General features: G+C 33.6%; 4 protein-coding genes across 6 annotated transcripts; all 4 read right to left on the bottom strand.

Moving 5' to 3' along the window:
* Window positions 1-54: 54 nt before the first annotated feature.
* LOC9322622 (secretory carrier-associated membrane protein 3) lies at window positions 55-3,308 on the bottom strand. Its single transcript, XM_002888049.2, has 12 exons — window positions 2,977-3,308; window positions 2,481-2,597; window positions 2,307-2,369; window positions 1,944-1,977; window positions 1,690-1,812; window positions 1,489-1,551; window positions 1,295-1,388; window positions 1,150-1,195; window positions 997-1,064; window positions 678-726; window positions 512-577; window positions 55-393 (listed from the first exon to the last, which is right to left on the bottom strand). Exons 1-12 carry the CDS (start codon window positions 3,034-3,036, stop codon window positions 307-309), a joined length of 870 nt encoding a protein of 289 aa, XP_002888095.1. The 5' UTR covers window positions 3,037-3,308; the 3' UTR covers window positions 55-306.
* Window positions 3,309-3,999: 691 nt separating this feature from the next.
* On the bottom strand, window positions 4,000-7,735 carry LOC9324159. Of its 3 annotated transcripts, none has more exons than XM_021034422.1 (17): window positions 7,507-7,735; window positions 6,806-6,941; window positions 6,636-6,722; window positions 6,448-6,549; window positions 6,316-6,351; window positions 6,129-6,239; window positions 5,956-6,039; window positions 5,742-5,860; window positions 5,550-5,651; window positions 5,345-5,461; window positions 5,192-5,257; window positions 5,028-5,094; window positions 4,885-4,938; window positions 4,684-4,779; window positions 4,571-4,597; window positions 4,445-4,480; window positions 4,000-4,353 (listed from the first exon to the last, which is right to left on the bottom strand). In XM_021034422.1, the coding sequence occupies exons 3-17, from the start codon at window positions 6,705-6,707 to the stop codon at window positions 4,165-4,167; spliced, it is 1,278 nt and encodes a 425-aa protein (XP_020890081.1). In that variant the 5' UTR covers window positions 6,708-6,722; window positions 6,806-6,941; window positions 7,507-7,735; the 3' UTR covers window positions 4,000-4,164. The 3 variants fall into 3 exon arrangements, with proteins under 3 accessions (XP_020890081.1, XP_020890083.1, XP_020890082.1); XM_021034424.1 differs by lacking the exon at window positions 7,507-7,735 and adding an exon at window positions 7,126-7,208; XM_021034423.1 differs by lacking the exon at window positions 7,507-7,735 and adding an exon at window positions 7,095-7,179.
* A 1,265-nt stretch (window positions 7,736-9,000) lies between these two features.
* On the bottom strand, window positions 9,001-12,544 carry LOC9324160 (jacalin-related lectin 14). The gene is given in 6 exon segments (XM_021034485.1): window positions 9,001-9,629; window positions 9,692-10,009; window positions 10,011-10,038; window positions 10,195-10,286; window positions 10,288-11,882; window positions 12,323-12,544. Coding segments are annotated over 5 exon segments (1,254 nt in total). The 5' UTR covers window positions 10,611-11,882; window positions 12,323-12,544; the 3' UTR covers window positions 9,001-9,136.
* A 2,634-nt stretch (window positions 12,545-15,178) lies between these two features.
* Window positions 15,179-17,631, bottom strand: LOC9324162 (jacalin-related lectin 14). Its single transcript, XM_002888053.2, has 5 exons — window positions 17,192-17,631; window positions 16,648-17,082; window positions 16,126-16,557; window positions 15,591-16,040; window positions 15,179-15,499 (listed from the first exon to the last, which is right to left on the bottom strand). The coding sequence occupies exons 1-5, from the start codon at window positions 17,387-17,389 to the stop codon at window positions 15,248-15,250; spliced, it is 1,767 nt and encodes a 588-aa protein (XP_002888099.1). The 5' UTR covers window positions 17,390-17,631; the 3' UTR covers window positions 15,179-15,247.
* Window positions 17,632-17,788: the final 157 nt, after the last annotated feature.

The following is a 17,788-nucleotide window of genomic DNA, read 5'->3' on the forward strand; positions in this document are numbered from 1 at the left end:
CCGTTAAAAATATTATAATACAAGAACACAAACGCAAACAAGGAAATAATGGTGTGGATGTAAGATGAGTTCTTATAAAAAACTAACAATTTTGAATGGTTTCGAAATACGTATGAATCTGAACTCTGATTTTTGAACAAACAAATTTACATGACATAAAGGTACAAAGGAAAAATTGAATAATTTTTTTTGTGCTTATAGAGCAGAGAGGGAGAGAGAGAGAGAGAGAGAGACTTAAGAAAATCAGAAAAAAGAAAGAAACAGTAAAGATTGCATACACAAACCAGAATGTTACAACGAAACCTCTCAAACAGCGGCTCTCAAGGCTCCTCTTGCCGCTTCCCGTCTCATTTGATCTTGTTTCCCGCTGCCTCGGAAGTACATATACACTTGCTGCTCAAACAAAACAAACCCATATCAAAATCAAATGTTCAAGAAAATGATTTACAGATTATAACACTATACAAGTTCAAAGACTGATAATATAGTGATGGGAATTGAAGAGAGAGACCTGAATAACCCAGATGCTAACCACTGATTCGAGGCAGAAAAACGCAAACCCAATGAAGTAGAATATCTGTAAACAGAACAAATATCAGATCAATGATCCATATGTTAGAATATCTTAGAATTGTTTTTAAGATCCTCGAAGATCGTCAAAGGGTGAGAGAGCTTACCCCAACAATTGCTTGACCGCTTAAGACATCTATTGCAGGTAAGATCCCACTGTAACAGAGCGAAAAAAATCGATTACAAAAAAAAAAAGGTTAGAGAATTTTCCAAACAATGGATAAGTTGATAGCAACTACTTATGCAACTATTATTTAGTGAAGTATGCCAGTAACAGGTACTAGAATGGTTGTTATCATTTGGAACAAAAAACTTGTGGTTGTTTGCTTTGATCAATTCAAATGGAATTTCTCAACACTCAAATTACCAAACACAGTGACAAAATCAACTTCAATTGTGTAGACGTTAGGTGAAAAAGAAACTTACGCAAGAGATTTTCCTTTGAAGACGACAGGTGGAGCAACTGCAGCAAAGACGCAGAAAGCAATGTGGAGCTGCAGCAAGAACAAGATTTCAGAACTGAGTTTTTATACGGAGCATACATGTGAAAAAAATCCATAGAAGCTAATCGTTGCTCACCATATAGAACAAGAAAAACCATCCAAAGCTCAATGCACTATCAGTTCTGCAACATTCAACAAAAATGTGATAGAATCAGTAACATAATATTATTTTTAAGAAGCCGGGATTTGAAAGTAGAAAACTCCTAAAATCATGTAAGAACCTGAAGGCACGGTAGAGTGGCCGATACCATAACACATAGCCTCCTGGAACACCAGCTATGAAGTAAATTAAGGCAAGAAGCCATATCGTCACTCCTGCACAACATAAAACCAAACTCTTAAGTCATGTTAAATATGCAGTTAAGGTCTCCTAGAGGAGAACGAGCAAACTTTGAAATAGACTTAAGAAACAAACCTTCTCCTTTGATCCAAGCTGTAGTAACGGCGATGATATTCCAGAAAAGACAAAGAACCAAACCTGGCAAAAATGAATTACATCTATGTGTCAAATAAATGAATAAAAAGTAACGAGGATAAATCTCATGCTTGCAATGCAGGAGAGAGTAAGTATTTGTATCATATGGAAATTGTTAACTTAGGACAACAAAATACGTACCCAAATACGTTGCGAAGGTAACATACTGTAGTCTTTGGAGATGAACCGGAATTTCGTTTGCAATGTCATGGTGGATAAGCGGGAAGAAAGGCGGCCAGTTTTTCACTTCGATAACGATTCCAGCTGCATAAGAGTAAATGGCAAAATGGAAGATTTTAATAAAGGACGAAAAGGGACCAGTCAATTGAGACATACATAGAATCATCTAGGAGACAGCTTGGAAACAAGTGCTTGAAAAGAGTATATTGTAGTACCTCGTGCAGCAGCATCTTCTTTTCGTTTGAGTTCCTACATAGAACCAAAAAAAAAACATTCAATGAATAACAACACCATTGCTAGGTAATACGAATTTCAAAAGGTTTAAACATATAACCAAGAAAACATCGAACCATTGCAAAGAACTATCTAAAGACTGCAAATCTACAAACAAGAGTCAAAAGTCTCCAGTCCTTTTAACTTATAGAGCTTAAAAATAGACAAAACCTAAGAAACAATCCAACTCCGAAAAATAGAAGGAACCACCGTGTCCGGTAAATCACAAAATTATCAAATGAAGGAGACGGCTCAATAGTGCATAAGTCCATGCTTTACTTAAACTAATAGGTAGCAGCCAATACCTGCTCTCGTCGTTTTAGCTCAGCTTCTTTGGCTTGGAGTTCCTTCTCTTTCTTCTTCAAATCCTAGATTCCCAACAATCAAACAAGACGCAAAAAGCTATCATAAGTAACTCCAAGATCCACCTAATCACAAAAACATATAATAAAAAATCAAATCCATTATCTCTAACCAACCTGTCCACCAGGTCTCTCAAGAGGAATGTCCACGGTTCGACCATAATCGAAACCAACAGGCTCTGGAGGTAAAGGCGAAAGTCTCGAATTCGACGCAGGCGGAACACCTCTAGGATTCTACACAACGTAATTACATTCACAACCATTACAAATCAGTTAACAAAAACAAAATTCATTGCTTCAGAATTCAGTGAGAAACATCTTCAAGATTCATGACAAAGCATCACAAACCCAAGAACAAACCGAAAGTTAGGAACATAAAGGTAGAATCTTTATCAACCCTTGAATTACAAATCTCTCATAATTTTAAATTCCTTTAAACCCATATTCAGATTCTAAGCCACAAGTACAAGCGAGTAGAAATAAAATCAAACCCTAAGTAAAACCCAAAGATTAACAAGATTCAATGAATCAACCAAAATTCGAAAAAACCCAATTCGCAGAAAGATCAAATCTCAAGTTTTTACGAGTTAAATCAAAAAGTCAAAAAGCTTACAGCGAAAGGATTGACTTCTTCTTCCTCAGCGAAAGGATTTGGATCATAACGATTAGCCATGGCTATGAAAAATTAAAGCTTCAGAAGATTCAAGAAGCTAGTTATCAGCAGACGAAGACGGAGAAGAAGACTTTAGAAATCGATCTAAGATCTTGAGCACGGACCAAGGATTAAGCCGAACGTTGAAGACAAGACATATATACACAAAAGCGTGTCTTATTAGTAAATAATTGTTTTTTTTATTATATTGTTAATTACCATTTATCTGATCTGATTTATTCTTAATCTTCTTTAGTACTTTACACTAAAATATTTAAATTTTATTAGTTGTAAAATTAATAGATTCATTACATTAATGTCTGTATCACAAATTAAATATTAGCCTTTTTTTAGTTAAAAGTATTCAATGACTCAAGTTTCAAATAATTTGAATTTTCCAATGAGTACACACAGAGGAGGAAATTGAAATTGTCTTCTTTGGTCAATAATCTTTTATTTTTATTTTTTTTTTATTATTATTTTTTTTATTATTATTATTATTTTTTTTGGTCAATAATCTTTGTCTGCTTCTAAGAACATTTGAAAAGTAACCCATCACATACGGCACAATTTTTTTTAAAAAATTCAATATTAATATTATCTTCTTATTTACAGAGAAAATATGGAAAAAAAAAGTCTTGCTCAAGTTTGATCAGAAATTTAGAAATATTAGAAAACTGTTAAATTTTGTTTTCCATGCCTTTCACAAGATTCATAGAAAACTTTAATTCATAACAAGATCTATGTTTTTAAACCTTGTTAAATATGAAAATGATGGAGAGAACCTTTAATGGGATTTTTTTTTTGGGCAAACCTTTAATGGGATATTATCTTAACTTTATATCTACAAACAAAAAGAGAGTTTATTGAGAAAATTGATTTGAACTTTATCCCTAAATTTTATAGAAACACCCCATTTTTAATATGAACCCTTTTTTTCAAAAAAACCATGCTCATTTTTTTTTGGGCACCAGAAAAACAGGCTCATATAATTGGAATTTAATCATAGATTGAACCATATCGAAAGAAGACCATGAAAACTACACTAATCAAAGAGAGTAAAATGATTAACTATTAACTTATATATAACAATGAGACCAAAAAGAAAAAAACTTTCTCTATATTTAATCTGATTAAAACTGTATCTGTTTATGTTGTAGTCTCTTCAGCTTTCCTCTGCACTAAACTTGGAATCACACTACTTCTTTTTAATCTCCGGTTATTGCCAATTCGGTTCCGGGTCGATGAAGATCGGTCGGCCCAATTCTTGTCTTCTGCAACTGCTTGGTTCCACCGTTCTTTAAAAGCTTGAAGCTCCCACGTTGATTGTCTCCGTATCTGCTTACAAAATACACACACATTACACTACTGCTCTAGAGACAAAAGAAAGTTCCTAAAGCAGATTCATCATCGGGCAATAATAACTCACCTCTGTTCTTGAATCAAATGTGGCAGAACCGCGTCTCTGTACAGAAGAAAAAAGTGACCAAAGTTGTGAAATTTCTGTTTATTTTACAGTAAAAAAATGAGGATTTGGATAGTTCATGTAGCTTACCCGATTCACTCTGCTGCGAGCTGAGTTCTGTGGAAATTAGGAAGAGAATATTCGTTTATCGGTTTTCGGTATATACAAGAAGGATATGAAGGGAAGTAGAGGAAGGATCTTACCTTCTTATCGGGATAACCGCTTCCACCTAGAGTTTGAATGCCTTGATGGAAGATATATTCACTGTCGACAATGCCTACTTTCTTGCTACGGTCACCCTATAACGACATTTTCAAAACCGATTCATCTAGAGAATGCAATCGGGTAACAATGCTAATGATGTTGGCAAGTCTTAAAGAAGAAAAAGAGAAAAAAGACTTTACCTGAGCACAGTATCCAAGTTTCATATCCATTCCCCAGCCATGAACCAGATCATTCTGCAAACCGCAACAACAAGAAGTTGGATGCAATTTCATTTAAAGCAGAGCAGATATATTGTTTATAAGCGTTCATTTTGAAAAATTACTTGTATTAGATTCCAAGTGCAAAACCACGCAGATCTCGAAAACACTGGAGCCATTCCTTCAACAAATCTAGAAAAACAGAAAAATACACAAACAATGACATTAATTTTTGTGTTTTGGTATATAAGAGAAGTCTTAAATTGTTATGCTACTTAAGAAATTTTACCCGGTGCATGGAGGCCCTTCACTAGCATTTGAACACTTCATATTGCCTCTACTATCGTAAACTCGCCTACGGTTTTGTAACCATCTTGTGTAAGTAATAAAAGACACAAATTATTAATAGAACTCCTTAACAAGTGGTTCACAAGGAACTCACCTATGAAATATTTTCGTTCTAGACCGGACTGTAATTCTATGGTGAACTTCGGTTGAGTTTGGGTGCAAGGCCGGTTGAGATATCTCCAGTCCCGCTGTTTTAACTATCCTCAGGTACCTGCAGAGAGACTGTTTAGAAAAGGCACTCCAAGATTTGACCTTTATAGGTTGTAAATTCACAAGTTAAGTGGTAAAAGGAATTTTACTTTTCCGGGTTGAAATTCTCCACTCCAAGATCTTCATCCCAAAGAAAAACATAATCGTAAATGGAGACAATATCCGGATGGAGAAAACGTTTTGCGAACCACCTGAGTAATATCAATTTTTTACAAACCATTGTTACAAGCCATGTATATAGTTGATCATCATAGATTTTTATATTGGTAAAATCATTATACCATTTTGTCTGGTTATGTGCAACAATGTGTATGGCTTTTGAGCTCCACTCTAGATCCCACCATTGATCCATGTTTCCATCATAATGAAATAGAATGACAGTGAAATTTGCAGGAAGAAACTGAATTCAACGAACAAACTTACATTAGAAACAGAAACTTTTCTCCAACCCTCAAAAATTTCAGTAATTCACTGACATGGACAAAGCATCCTTACCTTCTTTACAACAGCATCAACATTATCCTTTTGCTTAAGTCCTACCGGCATTGCCAACAAGTTACGGTTGGTCAATTCGCCGCTCTGTTGTAAGAGAACAAAAGACATCAGAAAATTCCTATAGCAACAAATATATCTGATTCCTCTATCTAAAGCTTACATAAAAATCTAACCTTTGACCTCAAACTACTACTTGACCAAAGTGGCTTTAACTCCAAATCTGATCTAGGTTGCATGATACCAAAAGGCAAGCCTTTCAACTTTTCACTGACCGGTTCAGATTCCTGAACAAGATCCCCACACATCAACTCAAGACCGGTAATGCATCAACATTAGAAACAAAGAGATTCAATATGTTACCTTTGCCATCTCAAATGGATAATCTGTTTCTTCTATCTGATTAATGAATGCATATACCAAACAAAAGAGAGTTACATATCAATAATCACATCGTTATATCTAAACATAAAAGCTATGTCTTGTCCATAATACCTCTGTCTGTTCATACTGAATATTTGTAGTCTTATACCAAAAGATCAAAAGTACTGTACACATGAGCACCACAACCGGTTTCATTTTCCACGACGATTTACCCTGCAGATTCCAAGCATTCCCACATCAAAATCAACCGCTTAACCCGGAAAATCGCGCTGAGATACAGAGGAAAAAGCTATACTTACCCCTTCTTGAGCATTGTTTCTTCTCTTAACAAGTGACTTCCATGATTTAATAGACGGTAAATCATGTTCCATAATCTATTAACCGAGCTACAAAAACCACACACAAACCAAAATTCATCAATTTCCATACAAAAGACATTCCAAAGTTTTCATCAATCAGAAAAACTCACCGAAAGCCACCGTCTTTGTGTTCCCTTCACAAGAACAGAGAACAAAGAAACCAAATTCAAAAGCTTCACCAAAATCTCAGTTCTATACAAGGCTGATCTACGCACATGCAACAAGAATGTATCTTTTTGAAAAAATCTACACGAGAAACACAAAATTCAGAGGCTCCACATTAACACAGCAAATAAAAATCGAAACTTTTTTAGCATGTAACTAATAAATCTTTCAAACAAAAATGAGATATTTTCTACAATAATGAGAAGATAAAAAAAAAAGCTTAAAGAAACACACAAAGATGGCTTCTTTCAGAGTTTTAACTCACTCTCCCAGAGACAGACGAACACAATCTGGGCCACTGTTGAAAGCGAAACGGCTAAGGATTTGTATAAATAAACGAATAGAAACAAAGAGTTTTTATTATTGGATTTTTTCTTCTTCTCCAGATCTAGGGAAAGTAAATAAACTCTTAATACTAATGATGAAATTAAAAACAAAAAAAGTTGCTTTGGTTAATTACGACATTAATTAACAACAACAACAAAAAATTAGTCATTTAAGGTTATATTTAGGAAGAAATCTGGTCACGAACTGTTCAACAAAATTAATGGCGGTGCAATAAATTTCAAAGATGTGATCTTTAATTAAAACATTAGACAACATACAAGAAACAGAGTAAGAAGAAAGATTAAAAACAGACACAAACCTTAAAGAGAAGAAATCTGAAGCTTTAAGATTGTAGGAGTCACTGTAATGAAGCAAGAAGATACGTTTAGAGAGAAAGTAAAGTGTTTACACTTTTAAAGGTGAGATTTTTACCAAAACCAATTTCAAGAATCGATCGAAACCAAACCAAACCCAACAACAAATGTTCTACGCTTAATCAGAAGAAAACAAAAAAGAGAGAAGAAGCTTTGGTGGAGTGATTCGTGTCATCTGCTGACTCTATCTCTCTCTCTCTCTCTTCGTGAAAAAATATAATTTACTTAATTGTTTATTAAGTTAGATTCTGCGACCAAATACGAGAATTAGAAGAATTTTTTTTAAAAAAAATTTTAGTAATGTGTGGTGTATTTATTTATAACGAAAATTTAAAAAGTATTTTCCATGTTTTGCGTTTCCTCAATTATTTTAGTTTACAACAACTTTCAATAACAAAACGAACATAAGTGTGTGTGGTTTGTGCTTAAAGCAACTCCAAATCCAAAGCACCAAAAAGTTTTTTTACTACTTCTCGGGTTGTTCAACTAGAACATGACTTATTACATGACTTATTGGCACTAACTGATTCCGATTGGCTTTTGTTTTTCAGATTTGTCCAAAGTTTGTTGACTCAAAGATGCTAAATCCTAAACCGGAGTAAACCACCCTTGGCTTATCTATACTAGTATTTTTTTTTTTTTTTGTCAAACATCTATACTAGTATAATTGCAGCACTTTTTGTAACGGGTGGGTAAAAAAGCTTTCGGGTATATCGGATATCCGACCCATTTTAAAAATTCCTTCACAAAAATTTGTTGGGTCGGGTTATATTTAACCCAACTCATACACTAGATATTCCATATTTAATAATTTAGATTTTTAGAAGATTTGATTAAGATTTATAATTATGATTCTCCTATCATCTTTGTTTGATTTGTTTTTAACTGTTTTGAATCATCATATAATACATAAAGTAAAAAAAAAATCAATTTTTTTCTGCATATACTGTGATTCGAAATTTTAAAAACGGACATATATTATCCAATTGACGAAAATGTGTGTTCAACGTTCTACATCGATTAAAATATTTAGACAATGATTCAGAATCATATCATAAATAAGAACATTAATAAAATAAATGAGTTTTTTGGCGGGATGGGTTTAGCGGGACGGGTTTTTGAATCAACAATAATAAAAAGATTAAAATATCATTAATCCGCCGCTTCAATACGGATTTAATCCTTATTTTTTTAATACAAATCACAGGACGGGTTAAGAAATTACGGAACGGGTTATATTTCGGAAATGATTTATATGGCGGACGAATTTGAATCAATATTTATATACCGCTTTAATACTGGTTAAATCCTCAGTTTATTAATAATTATCTCGTGGACTCGTAGTATACCGTTACTTAATAACAATTGTAAACTATAATATAAATAAATATGTTATAAAGAGATACAATTTACAAAATATTTTTATACTAACTTTAAAATTAAATCATTCTGCGGTGTACCGCGGGTTAAAATCTAGTTTATACTAAATTGAAATACTGCTTTAATACGGTGATTCTTATTATATGAGAAATTGGAGAACTGAAACATCGAAGATATATGAAGATGAATAGATGATCAGTGGATGATGGGCATGACATGAACCCCAAGTTGACGAATCATGCTACTTGCTTTTCCATGGAACCCAGCGATTTTGTAGCCTTCTTTCTCGAGTAGAAATGCTATACCATTTTCACGTTGTCCTACATATATCTTTCTAACACCATCGTAAACACCATCATCCCAAAAAGCTCCTCGGTCATAACCTTGTGATTCTAGTTTCTCCGCAGTAGGAGGAAGAGGCAGAGGAGAAAAATATGCCCCAATAGCAGTAAGATAAGGAAGAAAAGTCCATCCATGGAACCCAACTAGAGCACAACCTTTGGTCTCCAACACGAATTTAGTCCCAGTCACGCTTCCAAATGTCGGAGAGATTTTCCCTTTTGATGTTTTGAAAACCAAAGACGTAACGCAGTTCACTTTCCTAATGCTAGAATATTTGAAAGTACCATCCACAGATGTGATAAATTCATTTGGATAGTCTAGCTCAAACTACAGTAGAATTAAACTTCTTATTTTAGATACCAATCAAGAACAAGAGTATAAGCTATTAAGGAATCTGACCTCTTCTACTTCTTCCCGTGCTGACGCTTCGCAACTGTGTGATTACTGATGTAGTCCAACGTGATACACGCTACACGATTGATAGAATAACTAACATACACCTTTCTTATGCCGTCGAAAACACCATCATCCCAATACTCGTTTAATTTACTACCGTGACATACCGATTTACTAACAGAAACTGTTGTGGAATATGCTCCAAGAGAAATGAGGTTCTTCTCAGCATATCCATGAAATCCAATGATTTTCCTTCCCTTGTGTGCAAGTGAAAACTTCTTATCCTTTTCATATCCCAGCAGCTCAGAAGTCTTTCTGTTAGTTTTGAATGGCTCTAGACTCGTCGTCGTAGTAACCCTCTACAGATACCAAATGTTCATTGTTGAGATGGTCAATCTCAAACTGAAAACAATAAGAAAAAGAAAATGGTGGAAAAAAAGAGGTTAGAAATCAAGTCAATAATGAGAACATGGGAAATTCCAATACATACCATACCGCCTGCGAGAAACCTCTACCCGAGAGACCGTGGACTGAGCCAATTTTAGGTTGTCCACTCTTGACATAATCGAACTTGATGTATTGAATGCCTTCAAAACCACCTCTTATAATCTTCATGGTCTGCTCCATCATCCCATTGTGTGCCTCCCTTGCTGCCTTTTGCTTCTAATTTACTAGCAGGAATCCATGTGAAATATGCTTCAAGGGAGTTTACTAGTGGACAAGTCCGGCTTCTTATATACCCATGAAACCAAATGATAATCTTTCCCTTGACTGGAAGTATAAAATTGGCACCCTTGCCATATCCAATCAGTTTAAAAACCTTGAAATTGGTTTTAAATTGAAGTGCTCAAATGTTACAGGATGTATTGTTGTAATAACCCTCAACAGATTCAAGATGCTCATTGTTAAGATGGTCAATCTCAATCTGCATTAGAAAAGAAAACAAATATTGTTAAGTAACATTGATACAGCGAAAACGGATAAAAGAAGTTTTATTTATGTTTCGAACTGGGACACCGTACGAGTGCAACATAACTTTTGGTACGCTATAGCTTAATATATTTCAAAGACATACCGTTTGTGTGAAACCACTATCCCAAACACCAAAGAGTTCTCCACTTTTAAGTTTGACATATTCAAAATGGATGGTCTGAATACCGATGTCACCACCTCCCAGTATGCCTATCGCTTCCAACATTTCGATCATTGTGAACTAGTTTAGATAATCATACATATAGAGTCTGAACGAATTACCTTGTGCATATGTTTTCCCACTGTGTTACTGTTGTTGAATTAAATTTGATACACGGTAGTTAAGTGGTTATCAAAGCGAATGTACACTTTTTTTATGCTGCCGAAAAACCCATCATCCCTATATTTGTTTCTAGTACTAAGGTCGATTATATCAATAGTCGACAACATAAAGATGTATCAGTGCATGGTCTCTCAAGTTGGCGATTATTGACTTAATTTTCCACCAACTTTTCTGTTACAGTTTTGAGATTAATCTTCTCAACGCCTGAAGATCTCATATATGTAGAGGGTTGTGACTACTGACTATTCATCTGGTCTAATTCAAGCACTTCAATTCAAAACTAACATCAAGACTTTCGAGCTGATGGGATATGATAAAAGTAAGAAGTTCCACTTGCAGATCATTATCCCACTGCTTGCCTCCCGCAACCTTTAGCTTCTAATCGTGTATGTCATAGTCATATATCCATAAAAGTAAAAACCCAATGATATATGTCCCTTGAATGCAAGTGAAAACTTGGTACCATTTATCATATCCAATTAGTTCAAAAACCATGAAGTTGGTTCTGAATTGAAGTCCCTGAATGAAACCGGACGTGGCATCATCGTGATCAACCTCAACACATTCAAGATGTTTGTTATTGAGATGGTTAATCTCAAACTGCCAATATCCACATAAAATTCAAATAAAGGGAGTTTGATTAAGTATATACTTCCAAGAGATACATAAACATACCGTCATAAATAGAGCTCCACTTTTCGATTGTCCAATATCCTTGTTGACCTAAAAAAACATAAGTGGGATGACGGATCTGACCATGATGGTGTTTCGACCCCTGGATAACTACCTCGTACATAAGTTTCTGCAACACCATCATGGTCGGATCCATCATCCCGCTTGTGGTCTCTCTTTTTGCAATAGTTTATGTCACCATGAACTGATTTGAATCTTCATACAAAGAAAGGATTCTTGTGTTAATCATTTTCAAAAACAAAATCAACCTTTAGGTCATTTGAAGGGACTAAAATCATTTGAAGGAAACAGAGAAGAAGATCAAGTTTCTTATTCAGCAACATTTGGATAAATTTCTTGTTATACAAGTTTACAAAATATGCTAATTACAATTACATGTAATTTCAGATTCAGAATAATAACATTTTCCGCAGTGTCTAGATGCTCATCGAATTCAGCTCTCCAATCATAAACATATTGTTGAAAATGTAATTCAATCAGAAATAAGGTTGTGACATTAACACAGTTCCATAAATCAAAGAAATATCACTTTCCAATTAACCAAAAAGACAAAACAAGTATCACTTTCCAATATCACTATGTTCCAAAATCAACCAACTGGAAAAAAACTCAAAAACAGATTTAATCAAAAATACCTCGTGTATGTTCGAGTTACGAACTAAGTCCCTGCGAGTCGATGATCCCAAAATCGAAGAAGCCATAAGTTTCACTGTTGTCGACGAAGCCAAGGAGATGCATTCGTCGTATGATCTGGATCGGGGAACGTCGCGAGTCCTATAAAGGAAAGCAGTGCTTTCATCGTGTCAATGAACAACGACGTAGTTAAATACACTAAACGGCGTTAACAACGATGTGTTTATTTTATTTTATTTTTGTTTTCTGCACTTTTTTTTAACAAGGCAAGAAAGGTTGATGTATTTTTTTTTGTAATTTGTGTAAAGTTTTTTTTTTTTTTTTTTTTTTTTTTTTTTTTTTTTTTTTTTAAATGTTGTTTGTTACATTATTATTTTTTTTTTGTATGAAGTTTTTTGTTACATTTTTTTGAATGAAATTCCTTTTTCATGTTGTTTCATTACATTAATTTAGACAAATACTCTTAAAATCACTAAAACAAGTTTTGTGAACAATTATAACACATCCTCCACAAACTTTCACAGATAGCATAAGTTGACATAATTATTATATTATTATTTTATTACTTGTGAAATAATAAAGTTAAGAGAAATACCCTATAATACTATTAAACTAAGTTTTTGTTTTAAAAGTAATATCATTCATTTTTTTTGTTTCAAAAATACCACTACTAACATTTTAGTTCAAAAATACCACAAACACTAAAAATATATTTTAAGAGTTTATAATTTCAAATTTTGGGTTTAGATTGTATTGAAGGTTTATGTTTTATTTTTAGACGATTTGACATTCTTTTAAATATTTTCCAAAATTAAAAATATATATTTTATATTAAATTTGTGTTATTTTTGAAACATTGGAGATGATGTGATAAATATAGAAACAAGGGTGAATTAGCTGTATAACCAAAATGACAAAAGAAATTAAGAATATAGCAGGTTAAAGTGAGAAACAAAACAAGTAACCATTTCGTTTCGTTTAGGACGAAAATGCCCTCATTTGGTGTGAAAAGCTGTCAGGAAAGAGACTAGGAGCCACCTAAAATGTATCTTCTCTTTTATGGATAAATTATTTACTTACCCCTCTTCAGTTTTGTTTTGCTGTAATTTCATTAAAACAAACTGATTCGAACTCCAGATTATATTTAAAGAAACATAAAAAAATTCTGAATTATCGTGTTTTGAATTTTTTAAAATTGATATAAATGTTTTACAATATAAAAAAGTGGTTATAAATCAAACGTTTCATTCTATGCAAAACACACAAAAGAAAATAGTATAAAACATAAAACATTCTATATAAACATACTAAAAATCAAAAACAAATTTAAAAATCAAATAAACCAATTGAAGGAAAAAATTTAAAACTTATGAATAAACACAAAATCAAAAAAATATATTTTTATAATTATCTTTAAAAGAATATGTATGTCGACTTTTTGAGAAATATGTGTTAAATACACGCCGAAAAAAAAACTATACCCTAAGAGATACTATATAGGGAACCCAAAAGATAAATTTAAACGCAAGTCAAATAAGTACCACTTTACTCTGAATGATACAATAAAAAAGATTCAAATTGTTGAGTTAAATGTACGCCAAAGAAGAACGATATACCCTAAAAATACAATATAGGAAATCCAAGCGGTCAAATTAAACGTACGTAAAAAAACATATATCATAAAGAATATAATATGTAAAATCAACATAAATTATCTACCGGTAAAATTAAAGAATAGAGTGATTTATGTTCTATATAGAACGATGGAAAATTTCTTGTAAACTTGTTTATAGATAATTAAAATAGTATAGTATCAAAAATAATAGTATAGTATCAACTTAAACCGTATAGTTTGTGATCATCTTAGTTACATATTTAGCGTTAAATTTGTTAGTTGTAAGAACAAATCCAAGAAACCAAATCAAAATAAAGACGGAGAAACACCAAAGTGGGTATAAATTTCTATTGATCACACAACTAATTCCATAACGACAATATAGTATAGTACATTCATGTTATTTAGTTGATTTGGAAGCACCATGGTGAATAGGTAGGTGGGAGTGGCGATGAGTTCGTTGTAAACTCGTTGTAGCCACCGAGAGTGTAGTCACGATTTTAACCGGACTTTGAATGAACGGTTTTGGGTAGGTGAAAAACATCGGAAAAGAATGCGAGTCTATTGGATTCTTCGATTGAAATCCGAGTAAAAGTTGTTACGTTTATCATTCCAACAAAACTGACTTCTTCAGGAAAGGAGTACATGATGAACATATATCTTTTTTCTGTGAAACACTTCTCTAAAATCCAAATTCAATTCACTGAACGGAGACCTCTCTTATACTAATATTTATTTTGTAATTTTGAAACCATAAAAATGAAATTGACACTAAATTAAGAAATGGAAAGAAATATGAGGAGTAAAAATGGCATCAATTTAAAAAGAACTCAACTATGCTTGAAATTGAAAGAGAAAAAAAAAAAAGAATATTGTTTAATGTTTTAATGTCAATGGCAGATGGAAAATAGAGACAGATGGCAGATGGAGAAATGAAAACAAATGGCAAGGTTAAGATGGTCAATATATAGTTTATACAAGGTATATTATAGCAAGTTTTTTTTATGGTTACTTATTTAATTATAATTTTTTTTATGGTTATACAATGCAATTTCTCATTACAGAACTATACCAAACTCGCCACCAGAAGTAGACAAAAAAGAATTAGTAACTTAAGCAAACTCTCGTTTTAACTTGTTTTAGACATTCTCGATTTTGGATTGCTACAACACTAATTAAGAAAAATCCAAACAAAAAATAATATTACAAATATAAAAGTAGTAAGTTAATTTTTATAAATAGTTCTCATGAAGGTGATTGTTATTACATGAGAGATTGCATACTTATGACAACAATGGAGACTAGAAGATGATCACTCGGTGAAGGGCACAACATGGACCCCGAGTTGATTAATCATGTTACTTGCTTTTCCATGAAATCCAACAATTTTGCAGCCTGCTTTGTAGAGTAGAAAGCTTGAGGTAGATTCAAATCCAACGGGTATAGATGTTCGTTTGTTCGTCTTAAACCTAAGCATAGTTATAACTTCGACTTCACTTCCAATTACTCTGTCGTAACAACCATCCACGGCCGTAATGTATTCACTTGGATATTCGACCTCAAACTGTAAAATAATATTAATGTAATATGTAGACCTAATTAATAAATCCCAAATCCAAAAAAAATAATAATAACTCTAAGTGATAGTTAATCACCTCTTTGATATCTAATGGTGTTTTGTTTCCATGATCATCTCCAATAACCATTCGAGTATCCTTATCGTACACAATCTTGAGGAATGCGATACCATTTTCGCATTTTCCTACATATATCTTTCTAACATTATCGTAAACACCATCGTCCCATGAACCTCCTTGATAACCACCTTGTGGTCGTAGTTTCTCTGCAGTGGGAGGAGGTATCTGACTAAAATATGCCCCAATAGCAACGAGATCACGATCATTGTGTCGTCCATGGAACCCAACGACAGCACATCCTTTGTTCTCCAACACAAATTTGGTACCAGACACATTTCCAAATGTTGGAGAGGTTCTCCCTTCGGATGATTTCAAAATCAATGACGTAACCCTCGTATCGCTAGGCCCAAAGGTTTTGAATGTCCCCTCCACATAAGTGATCAGTTCGTTTGGATAGTCGAGCTCAAACTGCAATAGAATCATGCTTCTCATAAGAGACTAATAAAGAACTTATAGTCCATGAATATATTTCAATTTTTAAGGGATTTTTAACCTCTTCTTCTTCTCCTTCGTCTTGTATACTTTGCCACCCGTGTTGTCGCTCTACAACTGTGCGGTTGTGGTAGTGAAATGTTATACTCTTTATGTTAGTGGTATTATAACTAACATACACCGTTCTTATGCTCTCGAAAACACCATCATCCCAAGATATGCCTCCAGTACCACCGCGACATTCTGATTTGCTAATGGGAACCGTTGTGAAATATGCTCCAAGAGAGTAGAGATACTTGTCAGCATATCCATGAAAGCCAACAATTTTTTTCCCCTTGTCTCCAAGTAAAAACTTCTTACCCTTTTCATATCCTAGCATCTCCGAAGTCCTGAAGTTAGTTTTAAATTGAAGTGATTGGATAACACCAGATGCAACGTCGTAGTAACCCTCAACATATACTAGATGTTCATTGTAAAGATAGTTGATCTCAAACTGCAAAAATAAAAAGAAAGAATTGGTGAACATAAAAGGATTATAAATTTAGTCAATAACAAAACGTTTGGAATTTCATTGTATGCGTACCGTTTGCGTGAAACCGCTACCCGAGAAACCATGGATTGATCCTTCTTGGGCTTTTCCACTATTGACATAATCAAATTTGATATATTGAACGCCTTCAAAACCACCTCGTACATGAATCTTTGCTATACCATCATGGTCAGCTCCATCATCCCACTTATGGCCTCCCTTGCTACCTTTTGCTTTGAATCTTGTAGGATGATTCCAAGTGAAATATGCTCCAAGGGAGATAATATTTCTATTCCTCATATGGCCATGGAACCCAATGATATTCTTTCCCTCGACTGCAAGTGTAAACTTGTTACCCTTATCATATCCAATTAGTTCTGAAATCCTAAAATTTGTTTTAAATTGAAGTCCTTGAATGTAACCAGATTCATGGTCGTAGAAGCCCTCTATAGATTCGAGATATTCATTGTTGAGATGGTTAATCTCAAACTAAAAAAAAAAGAAAGAGTTGAAAACAAAGATTATAAATCAGTTAATACGATCCACATATATAAAACAGGGTAAATGGATTTTAGTTTAGTATACATCAAAGACATACCGTCTCTATGAAACCTCTATGTCGACGACCAACAAGTGTTCCAAATTTCAGCAGTCCACTGTTTACATATTCAAACTCCATGTACAGAATTCCTTGAAGACCACCTCCAACAAAAATCTTGGAAACACCGTCATGGTCAGAACCATCATCGAATGTGAAGCCTTTTTTGCTACCTATAGCTTCCAATCTTTGTGTCATCAATCTTCAAACATGGAGGAAGAGTATTTGTTAATAAGCAATTGAATTGCATCATTTCATGCTGTATTTGTACAAGTTCTTAAACATACGCTCATGATGTTTACATAAAAAAAAAAAATTGCACCAGAATAATATATAAGATTCTAGAGCTAAAACAATAAAGAACTCCGCAATGACCTTGGTTTGCTGAGGACAAGAAGACTTTGATGATCGGAGATTACTTCGGAGAACAATTAAACATGGTTATGCATAAAGGGATGTATTTATAAATTATGGATGAATTTGTCTTTATAAATAATATACAACTGGGTCACAACTCTATATTTCAACGACCAAGTGCATATTTCTTACATACCGATTCCTAGGGGCAATATTATATAGAAATGGTCTCACAAACCT

Source organism: Arabidopsis lyrata (genome assembly GCF_000004255.2).
Source record: "Arabidopsis lyrata subsp. lyrata unplaced genomic scaffold ARALYscaffold_2, whole genome shotgun sequence".
NCBI classification, from domain to species: Eukaryota; Viridiplantae; Streptophyta; class Magnoliopsida; order Brassicales; family Brassicaceae; genus Arabidopsis; species Arabidopsis lyrata.